The 23,460-nt window shown below is 55.7% G+C and overlaps 1 protein-coding gene across 1 annotated transcript in view; it reads left to right on the top strand.

The window, feature by feature from the left end:
* The window catches only part of LMF1 (lipase maturation factor 1), a 49,752-nt gene extending 38,536 nt beyond the window's left edge, over positions 1–11,216 (top strand). Inside the window, exons 7-11 of the mRNA XM_052664323.1 lie at positions 8,829–9,009; positions 9,458–9,611; positions 9,758–9,941; positions 10,537–10,649; positions 10,964–11,216. Coding sequence (XP_052520283.1) covers positions 8,829–9,009; positions 9,458–9,611; positions 9,758–9,941; positions 10,537–10,649; positions 10,964–11,138 — 807 coding nt within the window. The 3' untranslated portion in view covers positions 11,139–11,216. The remainder of the gene's footprint in view (positions 1–8,828; positions 9,010–9,457; positions 9,612–9,757; positions 9,942–10,536; positions 10,650–10,963) is intronic.
* Positions 11,217–23,460: the final 12,244 nt, after the last annotated feature.

Raw genomic sequence — 23,460 nt, forward strand, 5'->3', positions numbered from 1 at the left:
GAATCCCTGTCCTTGCCTGCATGATGGTCCTGTGGCTTCAATGTGCCATCATGGTCTCCCCTACCCACCTGCTTTTGCTGCCAGTATTTTAAGCTCTACTTTGCTTTTAGTCAACCGACTTTTTAAGAACAATTTTAGATTTACAGAAAAACTAAGCTAAGAGTACAGACTGGCCCTTGCAGACTGGCGTCTCTACTTAGTGATGTGCAGCTGAGGTTGCTTGTGTCCTTCTGTGGGTAGAGAGCTCATCTCCTGCTGCTGACTGATATTTCCCTGTCTGGATGCACCACAGCTTATTCTGGACTCGGCTCTAGGGCAAAACCCTGGCTGGCCGGTGACCCTTACTCCCAGCAGCCTCTGAGGAGGGACACCCCCAGGAGCCCAGGGGTGCTCCTCCACATCCCTGCCGTGCACACACTTCAGCTCAGGCAGAGGCTCAAGCCCCCTTGAGGTCCGGCAGCATGGACACAGCCTCACGCTGGACAGTCCTCCCCTGGCACAGGATGCCCAACTGCTGGCTCCCCTTTGCCCTACCGATGGAGAACATGGGTCCGGCTCCCGAGGCAACTCGGAGGACCCGCCTGGGGCACAGCCTCTGCGGGAACCTGGTCTGCTCCGCCTGCATGCTCACCAGGGTGACCGTGAATTGCTCTTGAGGCTGTGGGGGCGTTAATGAATTGCTGCTTCAGCTGCTTTCACCAGCCTGGGACCACTGGAACCCTCTCAGGGCTGTAAACGTGGCAGGGGCCCTCCTGGCATCCCTCAGGCTTCACTGACTAGTTTCTCTCCAGAAATCTGAGCCCAGCTCTGGCAAGTGGTAAGGAAAAGCAAATGGCCATGTCAAAAAAAAATAATTGAAGGAAGCTTGGGTTACTGGTGCAGGTAGAAGGGTTTAGCTACTTGAAAATAGGGTTTGGGAAGGTATTTATGTTGACGTTTGACCCAGCAGCCTCAAAATGCCTTTGTCGGTTCCCAGTGCATGTGATGTCTCGTGGCATTTTAGGGTGAGGACCCTCTAACTGGCCTGGCCTGGCTGAGTGTGTCCTGGGCCAGGGTGCTGTCACCTCCACCGTGGGGGCCATGCAGACTTGGGGGGCTCAGGGGTAGGTGGCTCCCAGGCCACATGGCTGGATCTCCACCCAACTCTGGGTCTGCTGCCCGGATGGACAGTGGTAGATGGTGGTGGCACAGGGACACTGGGCAGAGAAGAGCCAGAGCTGGACCTTGAAAGATCATGCCAACTTGTGGCCCTGGACGTCACTCTCAAAGGCCAGCCATGCACTCGCCTTCTGTCCCCCAAGGCCCTGGGAGCCTTGTCCAGGCACGTCCCAGCGTCATCTTCCCCCACCCACATGGTGCCCAGGACAGGCCCAGGCTGCGGCTCTGCTCTGAGGCCTGCTCTGTTGCCCTCCTGGGGCCAGGCCTCAGCTGTCCCGAGCAGAGAGGATGAATGGCCCCCGGCTCTGCAAGGCTGCCTCCCGGGCACACGGCCCTCTGCAGGCATGCCACTGGGTGCTGTGGGTTTGCATGTTGCTCTCATCTCCACACCCGCGACCCCAAGGGTTCCTGGCTCTGTTTGTTTCCGTTTGTTCCCCGGGAAAGGGCTGAGGATGTGAGCACTCGCACCTCCTCCCACGCTCAGTTTGCACAGCTGTTCCGGAAGGTTCTGCGAGTTCTCCAGAGACGGCCTGTTGTCTACTTGGGGAGGCGCACCACCCCCACCTCGGACCCCCACACTCTGCCAAGGAGAGACCCTGCAGGGCCAGTGGTCAGCTTTCGCTATGGGCCCAGGGGGACCTCCTGTCCTGACATGAACCAGGCCCTCACCAGGCCCATGGCTCCTGGTCTACACAAAGACACACCTCACATCCCAGACTCCCGTCCCGACCTCCCACCACGTCCAGCTTTTTCTTAACTCCATGACATCAGCCACAGCCCAGGGGACATCACTACAGCTTTGGGCACAGAGAGCGGCCCCCACCAGCCTGAGTGACCTCTCCACAGCTGGGGTAACAGTGTAGCTGCCCGGGGCTTCTAGCCACAGAATGTCACTTACAAGCACCCTCCCCCTCCTTGAGGGGCATCTCCTGGGTCCGAGGTCACACCTCACAGCTCATCTTCCCACTGGCCCCTGGCACAGGGTCATGGCCAGCGTGTGCTGGACAGGGGTGCTGCGACAGCCTCCTGAGTCCTTGGGGCTCCCCCTGCCGTGTTAGAAATAGGCCTCCATCCCCAAATGCTCTGGTGAACCTCATTCTCTGGGTCAGGCCCCCCAGCTGGGCACAGAGTGGAGTGACAGGGAGGGGTGTCTCTGGGCCCAGGGGACCCACTGAGGCAGGACTGGGGTGGGAAAGCTAGGCATTGCTCAGAGGTCGTCAGGGCCACACATGGACTTAGGCTGCCGAGTCCTCAGGCAGCTGGAACTTCGGGGCCTCAGGAACTTGACGGCCAGGGCGTTCTTGGTTGTGGCCTGTGGACCAGCACCCGGGGCCTTGCCTCGCCCCCCAACAAGAGCCCCTCCTGCCGCATCCAGATTGTCATGGACACTCAGGTGGCTGTGCCAAGGAGGGAGCATCCTCATCTCCTGGGCTCCAGAGCTGGGGAGCCTGAGCCAGTGGCTGGAGGACCGCGCCCAGGGCAGGCTAGCCAGACTCCGGCCGTCGTGGGGGCAGCTTGTGGCCCTGGCCCTCCTACAGCTGTCAGGAGAAAGGACCGCCCTGGCGCTGGCCCCACACCACTCCTGCAGCGGAGTCTGCAGCTGGGACACCGAGGTCACTGGGCAGAAGGCTGAGGCCGACCAGCAAAGCCTCCTCAGGACACAGAACTCAAAGCCCCAGCCAGCAAGGCCAAGGTGCCGAGTGGACGCACTGACCCAGGCCCCGGAAGGCTGCGTGGCCCCAGGCCTGTGGCCCCCACAGCTCTGGCTAGGAGCTCCAGGGCTGCACGGCGATGGCCTCTCTCCAGGGCTCACACTGGCGGGGCAGGGCTTCAAAGATGGAGAAGTCCCCCCTCAGAAAACACGGCCTGAGCTGACTCCAGGGGTCCCAGCCCCACCTGTGCTGAGCTGCCCGACCCCTCCCTAGGGTGCTTCCTTGGTCCCCAACGGCCGCAGTCAGACCAGCCATGTTTGCCATGAGCAGGTGGGAGAGACTGTCATCCCCCAGGGGTGGCCTGGTGTCTGTCTCTCCAGGAGGGATTGGGTTACAACCAGTGAGACGATGGGGTCCCAGACGAAAGCTGGGGCGTGTGCAGCGTCATTGCTGCTGGAGCCACGCCAGCTGAAGCCTCGCTCGCGCCCATGCTGGGCCGTGGCCCTCAGGTCCAGAGGCGCCCAGGGCCCCTCCAATGGCTCTCATTCCAAATGGAAAATAACTGGCTTGGAACAGAAACGAGGGGAAGAAAGGCCCCCAGGGAACCCTGCTGGGCACATGGGGTCTTCCCGTCACAACCCACAAGTTCTCCTCACTGTTAAAGCTCCAGCAGCTGCGACCGTGCTGCGCGACTGCCTCATTTAAGCAGCCCGCAGGCTGCCGTGTCCACCCCTGCCTGCCGGCATGCGTGTCCTGCCCGCCCACTTTCCCTTTGTGTCCCGTAGTTTTCTAACATTTCTTAGCAGAGGCTACTGGCAAGTGACTTCCTTCAGCCCTCTGGGGTCTCTGCTGGGGAGTCTGGGGGCCCTGAGCCCCACCCCCCGGCCATGACTCCTCCCCTCTGGCAGCCTCTGTGATCTTTTTCAGTTTTTCAGCATGTTGATTGTGTGCCTTGGGTGTGGCTTTCTTCGAGTTTATCCTGTTTTGAGATTTCCTAGGCTTCAGTGATCTGTGTGTAGTTCTTATCACTGAGACGTCCCTTCGTGTTCCTCTGCGCCCCTCCCCTCCCGGGGTGTAGGTCACTCATTTGCCAGGCTGGTTGGCTGCATCCCCCAGGCCCTGCTCGGGTCCGCTCCTCCCAGTGCCTCACTGCACAGAGCTCCTGTGGTCCTGGCTCAGAGTCACCGACTCCTCCTTTTACAGCGTCAGTTTGGTCAAAAGCCTATCCAGTGAATTGTTTTATATGTTACTTGTTACTCTCAAGTTACCGCCCAGTTCTTTGGCATTTTCATATTTCTCTTACTTAGGACTATCTTAAGCCCCTTAATTTTTGACAGTAGCTGTTTTCACATTCTTAGCCACCAGCTTCAGCCCGTTTCGGGCTTCTGACTGCCCTGGGCAGGTTTTTCTCTGCCTGTGCCTTCAGGCTATTCAACACTTCCAGTCTGTAACCTTTCGGTCAGTGCTGGATGCCAGTGTTGCGGATTCTCTCCTGACAGCCGCTGATTCCCTTACAAATCGCTTTCTGAGCCTCCTGGACACACAGTGTCTCTCCACATGAGTTCCTAGGACTCAGGGGTCTTCCAGACCCGAGTAAGGTCAGTGAGGACACACCCTGGGTGGGTCAAGCCCTTTCCCCGGCCTCACAGAGGAGGCCCCATCCTCCGAGCTCTGTGGCCAAGGGAACCGAGGCGGGACTGCAGCTCTCGGTTCCTGAGCCCCCTGCCCTGTGCCCACATGGCAAGCCAGCCCCTCCAGCTCCCGGCATCTCAGACGCTTCGTTTTTCCAAATGCAGTCATTTGTGCGGCCTCTGAGCATAAGGCAGACAGCCCCGAGGGGCAGCCCTGCTTCTTGGGGTGGAGGCGGCAGTGGTGGGGTCTTGGGAAACTCGGCTCAGCAGGGCAGAGGAAGTGTGCGGGGAGCAGGGGCGATGCCGGTGTCCCTGGGCCTCACTCTCGATCCTCGTCCGTGGTAGGGGTGACGGGTCCTGACACCGCCAGGCCTCGTGCTCAGCTCGGCTCTCAGGAGAGACCCTGCGTGCTAATCACCCTTCTCCACGTTCCTGCTGCCGCCCACCTCCCTCTTGTTCGTGGAGCTGAGTGGGGACCACTGAGGGGCTCCGAGCTCAGTCGGCAGATGTCCTGGCTCCCTGGGCTGCCTTCCTCATTTTTCTTTCCTTTTCTTCTAATTTTTTAACATTTTTCAGGCTAAAGGCTTACCCTGTTTTACTTTTGACTCATCCTCGGAAATGGGAAATGGCCAGAACACGTGTGGGCTGAGGCCTCGCTCCAGTAAACCGTCAGGCACCCTCATCCCAGGCCTCCTCAGGCCCGAGAGCGCCGCTCACTCTGGTCTGGGAGTCGGCCTGGGCGCTGTCGGCTCTGCTGCGTCACCTCCCTCAGAGGGCCGCCTGCGCCTGCGCCACATCGCAGACGGCCCCACGCAGTCTCCCAGATCACGGTCCTCACGGAGCATTGTTCCGTGCTGCTCGCCAGTCTGGGCTTCAGCGTGGTGCGGGTACATGCGAGGGTACAGAGGAACAGACGCTGCTCACTGCCCGGGGTCCTTCAGGCTAGCAGCGTCCTGCCTGGGTTTCTCTGGACGCCTCTGGGGTCTCAGGAGCCCAAGTGGCCGGAAGGCAAGGCTATGGCTCAGTGAGGGTGCGGGCTGCACCAGCCACACCCGGGAGGTCCGCCCTTGGGCCACCTGAGGTGAACGTGGGCAGGCGGCTCCAGGAAGCCCCCAGCTCCCCTGCTCTGCAGCGTGACAGCGGCAGTTTGAGTGTGGCGGGGGTGGTGAGACTGGTGGCTTCTCCCAGAGCTCTGAGCACACGCCGCCTGTCCACTGCCCGCGGGGCCCGAGCGGGCACCAGGCTTGAGGGCAGTGTGACAGTGGATGGGGCCAGTTGTTCCCCAAACCTTCTCAAGGGCTGTGGGACACGGGCAGGGCCCCCAGGGCCAGACCCAGAGGTGTCTTCGCGATGGAGGCTGCGGTGCACCAGGGGCTTCTCCCCAGCTCTGGCAGCCGTCTCAGCCAAGAACTGGGCAGTAAGCAGAGGGCTCGCCACCCACGTGGCCCCACAGCTGCACCCAGATGGCAGGCCCCGGGGGACCGGCCTGTCCTCACCCTCCATCTCCAATGCCAGTGGCCTTACTGCACAGCTGAGCCATGGAGAGAACGGGCCCCACCCGGCTGCCAGCCCACCCGCAAGCACAATGCACTGGCGGGGCTGTCAGGAGGGGCAAAGGGACAGCTCCCCTAAGCCCGTGCTGACACAGAGGAGGGACCCAAGGAGCATCTAAGGACTTGCTGGTCTGGAGACGAGGTCTGCCCAGGGGGAGCTGGGCCCGGGCCACACGATCCCTGCTGCCCCAGTGGTGGTGGAGGGCCTGCTGGCAACTCCAGCCCAGACCCTCAGGATCCTGTGGTCTCAGCAAACCCCAGGGCAAAGCCCCGTCAGCCCTGAGCAGCCCTGAGCAGCCCTGCCAGCTCAAGACCAGAGGCCCAGGGACCTCAAGGGGCTGGGCGTGGCTGTGGGAGAGACCACCAGACCAGGGCAGGTGCAGGTGGGGCCACTTTGGGCACCAGGGTTAGTTAACATCCTAGACAGTGAAACATAGAAACTACTTTTAGGCTCAGACGCAGGAAAACTAGCTTTCCAGAGTAATGCAGGGAGAGCTCTCCCTGGTGGGCCAGTGGTTCGGACTCCGCTCTTCCACCACAGGGGCACAGGTTCGATCGCTGGTTGGGGGACTAGGACTCCCCCTCTGTGCAGCGCAGCTGAAAAAACCCCAAAGTAATCCAGGGAGAGCTGTGGCTCCACATCTCACATCAGGCTCTGCGAAACCCCGTCATGGTCCATGAAACTGACTGGCAAACACCCACCTCCCCACTAGACCTGGGTCAGGCTGGCGTCTGAGACCACATGTTCTCCCTGGTCACCAGGATGGAGACGCAGCTTTAACGACAAATCAAGGAGTGGGTATCAGCTGAGCCTCACCTGGCCGCACAGGTCCGGCCTGGGCCTGTGGTCTTACCTCCTCCCTCAACACCCCACTCAGCCCTGACCCATGAAGCAGAGGAGCCCACGGGCAGCAGATACGCACGCAAGCGACCTGGGTGGGCACTCGGCCACTCTGCTACTTGGGTGCTGTCGGCTGGTCCAGGTCTGACTGCTCTGCAGAAATGTGACCATCTGGTTGGACAGCTGACCTTGATGAAGTCCTTACTCCTGTCATCACCATGGCGACTGCGCTGTGGTCACCGCGGGTCTGCTGTCACTGAGAGTCTCTTGTCACTGAGGGTCTGTTTCCTTGCCGGTGCTACTGATCCCCATTTCCTTCTACTTTGCTGACCTGCAGCTCCTGGTGTCGTTTCCCCTTTTCTGAGATGGTGTTTGAGGTGGTGTCTCCCTGTAGACACCCCTGCATGGACTGCCCACACCTGAGACCCCTGTCATCCCAGAGCCCCTGCTTCCTTGCGGGTCTGAGCCCCACCACCCCCAGGGGCAGAGCCTGGACCAAAGAAGAGCCAGTGTGACCCTTATCTCACACCTTCCCCAAAAAGCTAGTTTGAAATAGATCTGAGACCTAAACATAATAGTTAGGCCTGGAAAGCTTTTAGATCTTTGTATCTCTGAATGAAGAAAAGATTTCTTAGATGGGATGCAAAAAGCAAAATTGTAAAGTTTTTTAAAAATGTAACTTGGACTTCCTGAAAGTGGAAAATGTCACCTCTTTGAAAACCATATAATGAAAATGAAAAGGCTGCAGCTGGCAGTCTGCGTGCTGACAGGACAGGCTCTGCCAGGACCTGCACTCGGCGAGGCGCTGGGGTGTCCGGGTGCAACCCTCACCCTCCCTGGCCTCCACCCAGCCCCCTGCTGAGTCACCTGGTGCCTCCTCCCCTGTGTCTGTCACTCCTGTAGGGACCCAGAAGCTCTGTGCGCAGTTGGCCTGGGGCCCTGGCCCTGGGGCCCTGTGCTCAGAGGTGCCTGCTGGGCACATGGGCAGGCATGACCCTGCAGCCAACTCCTCCCCCCTCCCGGCCACACCCTTGACAGCCAGGTCTGCACTAAGTAGAACGTGCTGCTTTCAGTCTCTAGAACAGCTGACAGACATGCGGTCACCAGAAGGGACCCTGTGGAGCTGCTGGCTGGGAGGCAGCCCCGGGACGCCGGCGGCGACACTGGTGGACAGACCAGGGAGCGGAAGCCCCTTCTGCCCCGCACATGGGGAACCTTAGTTCTGACACATTGTCTGGTCAGTGCCAAGCCCAGGGGACTGAGTACCTGTGGGCTTCCTGGACCCTGGTCATCCAGGCTCACAGGGACGACACTCACCGGATCCAGCTGGGCCCATGGAGGCTTCTCAAGAGGGGCAGTGCCCTGACTCTCGGGCAGCCACCCGGCAGAGAGCACTGGGAGGGTCACGAAGACAGGGTCCGGCTAAGTTGCATCCAGGTACAGGCCGACCTCACAGACCCCCTGTCCCGGGGGAGGCTGGGCCCAGGGCCGGCCTCATGCCGGTCACTCAGTGGTGGAAGCAGGGCCGGCACAGGCGCACGCGCCAGCGCACTCCGCAGTCCTGGCCCGGTGAGCAGCAGGAGCCCCTTCCAGACCCTGCCCCAGTGAGGGGCCCGCTGTGGGGTCCTGGGGCTGGCTGGCGAGGGGGCCGCGCTGGGCCTGCTTTTCACCGGTCACAGTGACGGCTGCCACAGACACAGACTCGTCCTTTCCTGGCTGTGAAGCTGAGAACCCCAGCAGCCTCCGCACGGGGGAAAGGCCAGACTCAGGGTCGGCAGGAGGGTTCTCACCAGAGGCGCAGGGCAGAGCCCACCTCTGAGGTTGTTTGGGACATGGGGATCCCTGGGCCAGTCTGAGGGAGGCAGGGCAAGCGGCCTGGCTGGGGTGGGGGGCCGGGCCCCTGGGATCAGCACAGGCTTCGGGAAGAGCACGACGCCAGCCCGTCCGTCAGCACAGCTCGTGAGGTGCAGCGCTGGAGCCTGTCTCCCCGCAGGTGGTCCTCATCATTAGCGGGAACCTGAGCTTCCTGAACTGGCTGACCATCGTGCCCAGCCTCGCCTGCTTTGATGACACCACCCTGGGTGGCCTCTTTCCCTCGGGGCCTGGCCGCCTCAAGGACCAAGTCCTGAAGATTCAGGAGGAGGCCCGAGGGCCCGGGGCCCCGCGGACACGCGGTAGGTGACACTGGAAGGCGGGTGTGGCTGGGGAGCCTAGGTGGTCTCCATGTCTGGTGCCAGTCAACCCCTCAGGCTATGGCACCCGGCCCCGTGCCCACCCCAGTGGCCTGGGGGACAGAGCAGTGTCTCCACTCCTGGGCAGGGTCACTTTCGCCTGCGTGGTATAGACGGTATGCCCTGGTCCCCGGCACCGTGACCTCAGATGCTCCAGCCCAGGTCTTGGGACAGCTTGGGGGCTGGAGGGGGGCTGAGAGGAGTAGCCGTGTTTCCACATCAGCCTGCAAGGTATCCTAGGCTCAGGGGAAAGGCAGCTGCATGTGGTGGGAGCCCTTCCCAGACTCCCCCAGGGACCAGCTGTACCTCTCCTGGTCTCCATGGGCCCAAGGGGCCGCAGAGAGGCCAGGCCTAGGGGCTGCAGCCCACCCACTGTGCCCCCTCCCAGCAGGCCGCGTGGCACGGGGCATGGTCAACCTGGCACTGGGCGTTCTGGTGGCCTGGCTCAGCATCCCTGTGGTCCTCAACTTGCTGAGCCCCCGGCAGGTCATGAACAGCTCCTTCAACCCCCTCCGGATCGTCAACACATATGGGGCCTTCGGCAGGTACCTCAGGGCCACTGAGACCCCAGGGGAGACGCACATATGCGGCCAGGCCCTGCCTGCACCCCCAGCCTTACTGTGGCCTGCTGGGGCCAGGGCTCGGGGTGGGGAGGCTCAGCCCTGACTCAGCCCCTCCCCGTCCCCGCCAGCATCACCAGGGAGCGCACGGAGGTCATCCTGCAGGGCACGGCCAGCGCCAACGCCAGTGCGCCCGATGCCACCTGGGAGGACTACGAGTTCAAGTGCAAGCCTGGGGACCTGAGGCGGCGCCCCTGCCTCATCTCGCCGTACCACCACCGCCTGGACTGGCTCATGTGGTTCGCGGCTTTCCAGGTAAGGCCCTTGGTGGGGAGGCCCCGCAGACACAGGATGAGGCAAGGGAGTCCATGCTGGGGCGTGGCCCACAGGAACCTGCCAAGGCCCCCCCAAGGCTCTGTGGGTGCCCAGGGCCGGGCCTCCCTGACAGCTTCTCAGAGTGCTTCCCCCAGAGCAGACAAGGTAGGCATGGCCAGCAGCGCGGCAGCCAGCATCCACAGGGCCTTCGCTCAGACCCGAGCAAACCAGCAGGACTGTGACCCCCGCCCAGACAACAGCTTCCGGGAGGCTGTCACATGTCTGAGACCCCTGGTCCTGCCAATGATGAAGCTAGGCCTGGCCGCGCTCCACCCGGGTCCCCGAGGACAGGACAGGGCCGGGGGAGGCGCCCAGGAGAGCAAGCAGGCGGCAAGAACAGGAAGGGCCAACACCATGGGGTACAGGCCCCCAGGAAAGCCCCACCCAGGAGAGCTGACCGCCAAGCGTGCTGAGTCAGGGCTCCCAGGCCAGCAGCCTGAAGGCTGTCAGCCATCAGGAGGGAGGGGCGGGGTGCACACACGTTGGGGCTCTCAGCTGTCTGCACCTGAGTACCCCGTCCTCTCCTCACCCCCAGACCTACGAGCACAACGAGTGGATCATCCACCTGGCGGGCAAGCTCCTGGCCAACGACGCGCAGGCCCTGTCCCTGCTGGCCCGCAACCCCTTTGAGGGCCGGGACCCCCCCAGGTGAGACGCCCCTGCCAGACAGGCCCCCACTGCAGCCTCGGCTGCCCCTCAGGGCTTCTCCCCTAAATGCAGAGCTCTGCCCTGGGGGCCAGCCCGGCCCACAACCAGGCCTGAACACAACAGTCCCGAGGCCCCACGCAGCCACTGAGGACCGCGGGCTCAGTCTGCGGGCCCTGAGGCTTGGCCCTTCTGCTCCCGAGCCCCCCTGCCCGCCATCACAGGCTGGGCCTCTGGCTGCTCCTGGCCAGGCACAGCCCAGCTCTGCACCCAGGGCTGTCCAGGGGCCGAGGCTGCCCGCTGCCCTCGCCTTGCAGGTGGGTCCGAGGAGAGCACTACAGGTACAAGTTCAGCCGCCCCGGGGGCAGGCACGCGGCCGAGGGCAAGTGGTGGATCCGCAGGCGGCTTGGCCCCTACTTCCCGCCGCTCAGCCGCCAGGACCTGAGGGGCTACTTCACGTCCCGGGAGTGGCCGTACCCGGAACCCGAGTAGAGGCGGGCAGGGCTCATGGCAGGAAATAAAGCAGGAAGACAGCGGCTGGCTGCTCTGAGTGAGGGGTCTCCGTCCACAAGGACACGCGGGAAGCAGGGCTGGAGAGGAGGGGCTGCTGGCCCGGGTGGGGTCCACGCTTCCTCGTCTGCCTGGGCCCCACGTCGCTGCTCACCAGGGGGTCCTGAGGCGCCCGCCCTGGCCACGCTCCCGGTCAGTAGGCCCCGGACACTGGCGTCCCAGTGCTGCCCGCACGGCCTCTGCCCCCAGCCGTGCCCACAGCACCCACTCTGGGTCCTTGGCACTGGCGGGCTAGTCCTCAGCCCAGCGTGTCGTGTGCCAGTGTGGCTGGGAGAGAACCTCCTCTCTCCTCCCGAGTGGGTCCCCACTGCATGTAGGAGGTGCCTGGGTGGGAGAAGCCGGGCCTCCCCTCAGAGCCCACACACCCCTGCACCCACTCTCCCCTGCAGTGACCAACGCCCAGGGGTGTGGACAGGGCCTCTGTCCTCCTTGGGTGGGCTACCCCCACCAACCCTGATCAAGGTCCTCTCCCTACATGTGACCACGCTCCCCATCTCACGCTGGAGCCTCCTGCTCCCTGACCCTAACCCAGGAGGGCATCACAGCAGAGCGGTCAGCCCCGGCCTGGGCGCTGGGGTGCGGGGTCCCCAGGGCAGCCACTCTGTGGCCTGCTTGCTTCAGGTGGAACTGGATTAATGGTGTGCTGCTTGGCAACCCTCCTGGGCTGCAGCCCAGAACCTCCACAGCCTGACGTCAGCGGTGAGTGGACACCTGCCCCCCTAGCCATCCACGGCGCCTGCCGCAACGCGGAGGGTCCCTGCGAGAACAAGCTGGTCTAGGCCAGGAGGCCAGACTGAGGTGGGCACAAGCGTGAGTCTGTGCAGAGCCCCCCCGCCCGCCTGGGGGCCGGCCGGCCCAGGTGCCAACAGAGAGGCCGTGTTCTGCTCGCAGGCAAACAGGCGCCCTGTGTCTACCACGGGACAGACGGGGCCTCAGACATGGAGCCTGGAGCCAGCACGTCTGCCCACGATGGCCGCATGGAGCTACCGCTGGCCCGCCGTGCCTGGGCCCTTCCTGGGGGCCTGTCCTGGGCACCCTGCCAGTGGGTGGGAGCACCAGGGGTGCCCCTGTGGGGCCCAGGATGGGCAGGGGCCTTGAAGAGACACTGTGTCTTAGCTTGGGGTGGCCCCCTGGCCCCAGAACCACAGGTGGCCTCCTTGCCAGGAGACATGGTGGGTCCCAGCCCTGCCAGCCCTGCCCACCACACTCTGGGCTCAGCGCCACCCAGAGATCAGGCCTGGGAGGCTACAGGACTCGGCACCCCTGGTGTGGGCTCTTCTCTTGGCCTTGGTCCAGCCATGCTGGTCCCAAGACTCCTGGGACCTCTTAGGACACACGTGGATGGTGATGCTCAGACCTGCAGGCTGGGCGGAGCCGTGGGTGGAGCCATGAACAGGAGTGACAGCAGGAAGGTGGCCCAGGAACCCGGTGGCATCCTCTCGCCCCAGGGGACGTCCCAGGTGCAGTCAGGGTGGGTACGTGGCCCACTAACAAATCAAGGGCCCCATCAGACCTGCCCATGCCTCCAGAGGCTCGGGTCCCTGAGGGGCCCGCACTGGTCAGAAGCGGCCCCACCCCGACCTTCAGAGCCTGTCCTGAGACCCACACCCTCCTCTCGAGGACAGTCAGACCCCACCCTCCTGCAGAGCCCTCCCATGGCCCACCTCACTGAGCCTGAACCTGGGGTCTCCACCCATCACCTTGCCCCTCCGCTGTGTCCTCTCACCCTGCTCGCCCACCAGCCACGTGGGGCCGCAGGGCCTCTGCACTGGGAGCTCGCGGTGCTCACGATGCTCAGGGCCACCTCTCCTGCCTTTGCTCGACCCCAGCTGCTCCTGGTCACACATGGGTTGGCGGGGGCTCACATTGGCCCCCCAGTGCTGGATACACTATTGACCTGACGCAAGAGAAAGGACCAGACACACGTGTCTGCTCCAACTCAGGCTGCCTCTGTCCAGTGTCAGGACAGTCAGCTGTTGGTGGGGAGGTCGGCGGGGCAGGGACACGAGGTGGGGGCTTGGCTCACCCCTCCTGGGACAGGCGACTGAGTCCTGGGGGTCCTGGTGGGTGAGGATCCGCCCTTCTCAACAAGCTCAGATGCAGGTTGGGAACTGAATTTCTATCAGGCAGAGGCTGCTGCACAGGGTCCTAGGTTCACCTTCTAAAATCAGGAGTCCACTCAAGGCAGGGGCAGAGGCATTCTCAGACCACAGGAAGGGGCGGCCTGCTCACAAGAGAGGTGAGCAGAGGGGGGCCTGGGCATTGACCCTCTAGGGGACTGGAAATTTAAGGTCAGTTCTTCCCACCCACTCTCTCGAGCTACCGCCTCATGGAAACCTCTGCCTGACAGGCTGGCCCTCGCTGAGACCCCCGCCCCATCTGGAGACTTCTCCCCTGCAGAGCGCTCTGCCCCTGTGGCTGCCAGTCTGAATGGGGGTCTATGTGGTGACAGTCACAACGCCCGGGCCCAGCCCCACACCTCCCCCCAACTCTCCAACTCGAGGGCCCTGCACTCGGCCCTCTTGCTCCAGGAACAGGACTTGGGCCTCCGGTCACCAAGCAGCAGCTAAGCTCAGGTGACCCACTGAGTCTGGCTGGTGGCTCAGCTGGGGGCCTGTCTCAGGGAGGACCCACGGCCTCCCTCTTGCTCAAGGATGGAGCAAAAGGCTCAGCACAGGTCCTGTCCCCGTGAGCAGGCTGTGTGAGAGCCTGCCTCCATCAAAGGGGCTCCGGGCGTCATCCCTTCGCCAGAAGGTCTCTCTCTCGGAGATGATAAAGCTGAGGTCAAGCCCACCCTCAGTCAGATCCAGCCCTCCTCTCCCCAGGCTTCCGCATCCACGCAGGGATGGCCCGACGTTCCATGCTCTTAGGCCGCCGGCTCTGGAGGGACAGGGTCGGCAAATACAGCCTGTGGCCCCACAGGGGCAGGACCATCTCCTGAGGCTGTCAGTTTTTAGAATGGCCCGTGGAGACGTGGAAGCCTGAGCGGCCCTGAGTGCCTGGCTACCTGTCTGGACTGCCCCGCTCGAGGCCGCCCAGGGGCTGAGGCCTGCTCCCGGTGGCGTTCATTGGGGGCTGTTGGCCTCCTCGTCCCTGTTCTCTCAGCTGCCGCTCTGGCTTCTCAAGTGAGCTGTCCTGCTCTCTGTCTCACCCGCACGCGTGCTCTTCCTTCCTGCCACCTTTTCCAGGACTGCCTTCCGTCTTCTCCTCGGGCTGCAGGCTTACTGTCTTTCTTCCTGTTCCCCCGATTTCTAAGCACAGCTGAGGACCCTCACACAGTGGCTGTGCTTGCAGGGCTTCGTGAATTAGACCGTGGTCTCTTCTTAACACAGCAAACAGCAGAGGCAGGGACTGAGATGCTCACATGCATGGACTGGGAAGGCAGCCTTTTACCTGGACTTTTATCAACCTGTTTGTCACTCCCAGCGCCCCTCACCCCCCACACCTCCAGCATGCTGGGTCAACACCCCTTTCAGAAGTGAACAGATTCTGGTATGAAGGACACTTGAATTCCAAGAAGGCTACTTGCGTCCCTCTGCTGAGAGGTTCCCTTGCTCAGGATCATGACAACCTGTCCCCAAGATCCACTCCCCCCCTAGATCCTGCGGCCTGAGGACACCATGGACCTTTGCACTTAGGGACTCCGTTCCAAAGGTGGAACTCACATGTCAGAAAACTTAACGTTTAAAGTTCCTAAAATAATCAACAGAACTGACCAAATGGTAGCTTTTACTGACAAAAAGAGAAGATAAAACAACTAAAATCATAAAAGCTAAGTGGGACATGACTATCTACGTCACAGACATAAGAAGGACGACAACAGAACAGCATGAGCAAATGTGGCCAACAAATCAGGTAACCCGGACGAGACCAGTTCCTGAAGACAAAACGCTCAAAGTGACTCAAGAAGAAAAAGGAAATTGAAGAGATCTCTTGCACGTAAGAAGATTGAATCAGTAATCAAAACTTCCTAGCAGAGAAAAAGACTGAAGCAGATGGCTTTGTTACAGAATTCTCCCAAGAAGTCAAAGAAAAGTTAACACAAATCCTTCCCAAGCTCTTTCCCAAAAAAGAAATGGAGGGAACACTCCCTAACTCATCTTATGAGGGCAGTATTACCCTGGTAACAAAGGCGCGCAAATACAGCAGTATCCTTTATGAAGAAAGATAATTCTGTTATCAGAATTATTTATAACAAAAATCCTCAACAGAATACTAGCAGAACAAGTCTATCAGCATATTAAGGGAATTATGTGCTATGACTGAGTAGGATTTTTCCCAGAAATGCCAGAGTGGTTCAACAAAAGAAGATTGATCAATGTAATACACCACGTTAACAGAATGTGGTGGTGGCAGTGGTTTAGTCATCGTGACGTGTCCGACTCTCGTGACCCCATGGACTGTAGCCCGCCAGGCTCCTCTGTCCATGAGATTCTCCAGGCAAGAATACTGGAGTGGACTGCCATTTCCTTCTCCAGTAACAGAATATAGGTGCAGGAAAAAGAAAATTCTTTCAATTGATAGAAGAAAGTCATTTGCTCCCATGATAAAACCACTCAGAAAACTAGGAAAAGAAGGGCATTTCCACACATAATAAACATTCATGAAAAACCCCACAGCTAATGTCATCCCCAGTGGTGAGAGACTGTAAACTTTAACACCAAGACCAGGACGCCCGTTTGCTCCACTGATATTCAACACTGCACTGGAGATTGAGCCAGAGCAATTAGTCAAGAAAAATAATTAAAAGGCTTTGAAATTGGAACGGAAGGAGTGAAACTATATTCACAGATGATATAATCTTATATACAGAAAAGTCCTGTGATCCACAAAAATACTACTGGAGCTAATAAACTAATTCAGCAAAGATTCAGGGTATGAGATCAATATGCAAAGATCAGATGTGTTTCTATACCTGCAATGAACAACCTGAAAAAGAAACTAAAGGAACAATACCACTGACAATAGCATCCAAAAGGGTCAAATACCTGAGAATAAATGTAACCAAGGAGGTGAACGACTTCTGCAATGAAAAGTACAAAAGTGAAAAGCATCTGTGTCCCTGGATTTGATGACTTAATTCTGTTAAGATGACAGTACTAATCAAGTATCTACTAAGTTGATGAACCTCTATCAAAATTCAATGGCCTGTTTTATAGAAATATACAGGTCAATTCTCAAGTCCACATGGAATTGCAAGGGCCCCAAATAATGACAACAACTTTGAAAAAGAAGAAAGTTGAAAGGCTCACACTTCCTGATTTTAAAACTTAATACAAAGTAATCAAAACTGGTAATAGCACAAAAATAGACACATAGATCAACAGAATAGAAAGCAGAGCCTAGAGAATCCCTCACACGTTTGGTCAAATGGTCTTTGACAGGGTGCCAAGACCATTCAGGGGAAAGAGGATAGTCTTTTCAAATGATGCTGGGAAAAATGGATCTAAATGCTAAAAAGTGAGGTTAGGCCCTTACCTCACACCATATTCAAAACTTAACTCAGGGGCTTTCCCTGGTGGCCTAGGGGCTAACAAGACTCTCTGCTCCCAATGCAGGTGGCCCAGGTGCGATCACTGGCTGGGAAACTAGATTTCACAGCAACTAAGTCCTCATGCGACAACTAAAGATCACATGTGCCGCAACTGAAACCCAACGCAGCCAAATATTTCTTTTCTAAGTACCAGTACACACTGCAATGTGGATAAAACTTTCAGTTCAGTTCAATTGCTCAGTCATGTCCAATTCTGTGACCCCATGGACTGCAGCATGCCAGGCCTCTCTCGTCCCCTTCTCCTTCTGCCTTCAGTCTTTTCTAGCCTCAGGGTCTTTTCCAACGAGTCAGTTCTTCACATCAGGTGGCCAAAGTATTGGAGCTTCAGCTTCAGCATCAGTCCTTCCAATGAATATTCAGGACTGATTTCCTTTAGGATCGACTGGTTTGATCTCCTTGCAGTCCAAGGGACTCTCAAGAGTCTTCTCCAACTCCACAGTTCGAAAGCATCAATTCTTTGGCACTTGGCTTTCTTTATAGTCCAACTCCCTCATCCATACATGACTACTGAAAAAACCATAGCTTTGACTAGATGGGCCTTTGTCGGCTAAGTAATGGCTCTGCTTTTTAATATGCTGTCTAGGTGGGTCATAGCTTTTCTATGAAAACATTATGCCCAGTAAAATAAGCCAGACAAAAGGATCACCTGTTATATGATTCCTTTTATAGAAATATCTAGAACAGGTAAATATAAGGATAGAAAGCTGACTAGTGGTTGCCAGAGGAGAAAATGGCAGCGGGGGGCAACTGCTAATGGTTCAAGGCTTCTTTCTGAGGTAATAAAATACTTTGAAACTAGATAGAGATGATAACTGCATGGCACTGATATACTAAATGTCACTGAATGTTCACTGCAAAATGATTAATCTTAATGTCAATTTCATCTCTATTTTTTTTAAATAAAACGAAAAAGAAAACCTTGTAAGTGTCCTGAGACCCTGCCCCAGGGGCTGGGAGACCTCACGCTGCCATGTGTGTGGGGCACATGGCACTAAAGGGTGGGGGGAGGGCAGGTTAAGTGCTTCGTCCCTTTACTGCTGTGCGCACAGGCCTGGATTCACTCAGGCTGAAACATGTGGCTGTGGTTGGTGGGTGGGATGGAAGGTGGGTGTCCAGAATCAGCCTGTGACCACACTTGGGCACTGATGGTCTTGGAAAGACAGTCACACACGTGACTACCAATTAGCTGAGGAAAGACAAGCAAATGATAAGCGCAGTCATGGCTGCACAATGCCAGGCAAGGGAAAGGCGGGCAAACAAGGGCAATCGTGGCTACGCGGTGCTGGTGATTCTTAAACCTGTGTCTGCTGAGGCCACCGACCCCCTCTTCCCGACTCAGGTGAGGTTCTTAGCAAGGCCTCGGGGCGGAGCACAGCGGGATCCTCTGCCCACTCTCTGCAGGTGTGTGGCCCCCTCATCCACGGGGACTGATCTGATGGGGGAGCAGCAGCTGACCCTGCAGCCTCTGGGCTGTGTGGTTCACCGTTCCAGGGGTCACATCTGCTCAGGGGCTCGCATGGTCCACATGATAACAGCTTCATCAGACATCCTGGGACCTCGGGGTCTCAGCCCACGCTGCTCTAAACTGCCTTGACATCTTTAGCACATCCCTCACAACAGGTTGAAGCTTCTTGTTCTAACACAGGCAGACTTGTCTCATCGCACTTCACAGACATTGGTGCTTTTTACAAATTGAAACAACCCGGCATCAAGCCTGTCGGTACCATCTCTCAAGAGCATTTTATCAGGTCAGGCCTCCATGTCACATTTTAGTAGTAATATTTACTTAATATTAATTAAATATTAATTTCGTTCTCAATAATAATTAAAGTGTTTGAATATTGCATTTGTTATGGTGATGTGTGATCAGCGATCTTTGATGTCACTACTGTTAATTGTTTTGAGACCACAACCTGTACCTTTATGAGACTGTGAACCTAACGGATCAACATTTGTTTCTGACCTGCCATCCTCCCAGCTCTCTTTCTCTCCTTAGAACTCCCTGTTCCCTGAGATACAACAATACTGAAGTTAGGCCAATTAATCAATCACCCTACAGTGGCCACTAAAGTGTTCAAGTGCAAGGAAGAGTTGCACATCTCTCACTTTAAAGCAAAAGCTAAAGATGACTGGACCAAAGGAAGGCTGGGTGCTGAAGAATTGACACTTTTGAATTATGGTGCTGAAGAAGACTCCCGAGAGTCCTTTGGATACAAGGAGATCAAACCAGTAAATCCTAAAGGAAGTCAACCCTGAATATTCATTGGAAGGACTGATGCTGAAGCTAAAGTTTTTTCCAATATTTTGGCCACCTGATGCAAAGAGCCAACTCACTGGGAAAGACGGGGCAGGAGGAGAAGGGGACAACAGAGGATGAGATGGTTGGGTGAAATTACCAACTCAGTAGACATGAGTTTGTGCAAACTCAGGGAGATAGTAAAGGACAGGGAAGCTTGGCGTGCAGTCCATGGGGTTGCAAAGAGTCGAACATGACTTAGTGACTGAACAATAACAAAGATGATTACATTTAGTGAGGAAGACAAGTCAAAAGTCAAAACAGGCCAAAAGCTAGGCCTCTTGCACCAAATAGCCAAGTTGTGAAGACAAAAAGTTCTTGAAGGAAATTAAAAGTGCTTCTTCGGTGAACACATGAATGATAAGAAAGTCAGCCTTATTGCTGATGTGGAGAAAGTTTTAGTCTAGATTGAAAATCTGACCAGCCAGAACATTCCCTTAAACGAAAGCCTCATGCAGAGCAAAGCCCTAACTCTCTTCAATTCTATGAAGGCTGAGAGAGGGGAGGAAGGCACAGAAGGAAAGCCTGAGGCTGGCAGAGGTAGGTTCATGAGGCTGAAGGAAACAAGCTGCCTCCATGACAAAAAAAAGTACAAGGTGAAGCAGCAAGTGCTAATGTGGGCGCTTAGCAAGGTATCCAGAAGACCTAGCTGAGCCAATTAATGAAGCTGGCTACACCAAATAACAGATTTTTCAATGCAGACAAGACAGCCTTCTATTGGCAGGAGCCACCTAGGACTCTTAGAGCCAGAGGGCAGTCAGGGCCTGGCCTCAAAGCACAGGCTGACTCTCTTGTCAGAGGCTAGGGCAGCTGGTGCATTTGAGTTGAAGCGAATGCTCACTGACCTTCTGAAAATCCTAGAGCCCTTAAGAATTATGTGAAATCTACCCTCCTGCGCGCCATAAATGGAGCCGCAAAACCTGGATGGCAGCACGTCTGTTTACAACATGGTTTACTGAGAATTATAAGCCCACTGTTGACACCTACTACTCGGAAAAAAATTCCAGTTCCTTTCAAAATATTAATATTACTGCTCACTGACAATGCACCTGGTCCCCCAAGAACTCTGATGGAGATGAACAATGAGATTAATGTTATTTTCATGCCTGCTAACGCAACATACATTTTGCAGCCCAAGGATCAAAGATAAGTCATTAATTAAGAAACACATGTCCTAAGGCAGTGATACCTTGGATGGACCCAGGCAAAGTCACTGACAACCTTCTGAAAACCATCCTAGATGCCATTAAGAACTTTTGTGACTCAGGACTCATCGACACTAAAAGGAGTTTGGAAGAAGCTGACTCCAACCCCCAAGGATGGCTTTGAGGGGTTCAAGACTTTAGTAGAGGAAGGAATTGCTGATGTGGCAGAAACAGCAAGAGAACTAGAAGTGGAGCCTAAAGTTGTCACTGAGTTGCTTCAATCTCCTGACAGAATTTTTAATGAATGAGGAGTTGCTGCTCATGGATGAGCAAAGAAAGTGGCTTCTTGAGACGGAATCAGCTCCAGTGAAGATGCTGTGAATATTGTTGAAATGGAAACAAAAACTTTAAAATATTACATGAACTTAGTTGATAAAGCAGCAGCAGGGCTGGGGAGGACTGACTCCAATTTTTAAAGAAGTTCAGCTATGGGGTAGCAAAGAGTCAGACACGACTGAGCAACCGAACAACTATGGGCACACTGCTATCAGTGCCCCTGCCTACTGCAGAGAACTCACTCACAAAGGAAGAGTCAGTCAAGGTGCCAAACATCAGCATCTGCTTTTAAGAAACTGTCACAGCCACCAGCTTTCAGCAACCGCCACCCTGCTCAGTCAGCAGATATCAACACCAAGGCAACTCACTGAAGGCTCAGATGATGACTAGAGTTTTTAAATGGAAGGTGTGCATGCACACTGCTCTTTAAACAAAAGGCTATTGCACACTTAATAGACAACAGCACAGTGTAAAGGTAACTTTTGTATGCACTGGGAAACAAAGAAAGCCATATGACTTCGTTATTGCACTAAAGCTTCCTGCTGTATGCTGGAACCAAACCCATGGTGTCTCTAAGTTGTGTCTGTAGTTTGCATGCAAATAGTGAATGGTGTTCTTTCTTTTCTACCCACCTGAAGCTTTTGTTTTCTTTTTTATTCATTTATTTTGGCTGCACAGTGTGTGGGATTTTAGTTCAGCCCTAACTATGGTTTTTCCAATAGTCATGGTTGAACCATAAAGACGACTGAGCGCCAAAGAATTGATGCTTTTCACTGTGGTGATGGAGAAGACTCTTGAGAACCCCTTGGACTGCAAGGAGGTCAAATCAGTCAATCCTAAAGGAAATTAGCCCTGAATATTCATTGGAAGGACTGATGCTGAAGCTCCAATACTTTGGCCACCTGATGCAAAGAGCCAACTCAGTAGAAAAGACCCTGATGTGGGGAAAGAACGAAGGCAGGAAGAAAGGGGACAACAGAGGATTCGATGGTTGGCTGTCATCACCAACTCAACAGAACAAGCTTTGAACAAGCTCTGGGAGATGGTGAAGGACAGGGAAGCCTGGCATGCTGCAGTCCATGAGGGTCGCAAAAAGTCAGACACGACTGATCAACTGAACTCGGGCCCTTGGTGGTGACAGTGCCAAGTCCTAACCGCTGGACTGCCAGGCAATTCTCTCTTTCTTGTCTTCTTGCACTAGCTTCCAGGTTGAGGCCCACTATCTCTCTCTATGATATCTTTTTTCTAACCGAAAAGTTGTCCCTTTAAAATCTCGCTACAGTGAGTTGTTCTACTGCAAAAACCCTCTGGCTCAAACCATGCAAAAATGCTGGAGGACAAAAACTCAAATTTTGTATCTGAACTCACACACACAAAATTCAGTACAAGAGGAGGTGAAAGGCAGAAAAGTGTACCCCAGGCTGCAGGGAAGAGGCACCTAGTCCTGATGACATGGGGACTCCCACCAAAGACCTCTGCATAAAACAAAAACCCTTTCAGGACCAAACATTAGAGAACAAAATCACTGAAACCCACTCTGGTTCCTTGAAAATATCAGTGAAAGGAGACTTCCCTGGTGATCCAGTGGTTAAGAATCCACCTGCCGGTGTAGGGAACACAGGTTCGATCCCCGGTCCCGGAATACTCCGCATGCCATGGAACAACTAAGCCCTTGAGCAACAGCTATGGAGCCTGTGTGCCCTAAAGCCTGGGCTCCGCAATGAGAGAAGCCGCTGCAATGGGAAGCCCACGCACCATAGAGAGCACCCCTCACTGCAACCAGAGAAAGTCCACCCACAGCAGCAAAGACCAGGGCAGTCAAAAGTGATAAACATTTTTGAAAAGAAATGAGTATCTTTGCTTTTTAAAAAGCTTAAAAATGTATCAGTAAAAGGGATACACTTCTAGCCACAATGAACAAGCGAAAAAGGAGACAAAACACAAATTACAACATCAAGAAGAAAAAGGGGGACATCACTACAGATCCTATAGATACTGAAAGGATAAGAAGAGAAGATTGTGAATTTTACTCCAATAGACTTTACATGCCAGTTGACGTGAAAAAGAATTCCATGAAAGTACACGTTACTAAAACTGACTCACAAAGAAAGAGAAAACCCTAACAGTTCCATAACAATTTTAAAAAGTGAATTCTTAATTTAAAATCTTCTCACAAAACTTCAGACCAAGATGGCCTGATTAGTATATTCTATCCAACATTTAATGAAAAAAATATCCTACACAAACTTTCATAAGATAGAGGAAGAGGAAACACACACTACTGGTCAGAATATAAAAACGTACAACCACATGAAAAACAGTTTGGCATTTTGAAAAAACATTAAACATGTACTACCATACGGCCCAGCCATTCCTCTCCTAGGTATGAAAACACAGAGACCTGTAAGCAGGTCCTTAGCAGACTTACTCATAATAACCACAGAGCTGGGAGCAGCCCAGGAGTCCATCAGTAGGCAAGTGGATGAGCCCATAGTGCCGTAAACACACAACAAATAATTCTTAGCAATAAACAGATCAAATCATTGCTACAAACTTGAACCTCGAAAACATGCTGAGCTAATACACACTGGAATACACAAAGGAATACACACTGTATAATTCCATGTATACAGGGCTATCAGGTCAGTCACTGTCATGCCTGACTCTCTGTGACCCCATGGACTGCAGCATGTCAGGCTTCCCTGTCCATCACCAACTCACAAAGCTTCCTCAAACTCACGTCCGTCAAGTCGGTGATGCCATCCAACCATCTCATCCTCTGTCATCCCCTTATACAGGGCTATAGGGAGGGAAAGAGTCTCAACTACAGGGACAGAGAACAGGTCAGGGGTTAACCCCAGGGGCGGGTTGGGGAGGGGCTGACTGGGAAGTGAAACAAGGGAGTATTTACAA

This window comes from Budorcas taxicolor, chromosome 2 (assembly GCF_023091745.1).
Source record: "Budorcas taxicolor isolate Tak-1 chromosome 2, Takin1.1, whole genome shotgun sequence".
In the NCBI taxonomy this organism is placed as follows: domain Eukaryota; kingdom Metazoa; phylum Chordata; class Mammalia; order Artiodactyla; family Bovidae; genus Budorcas; species Budorcas taxicolor.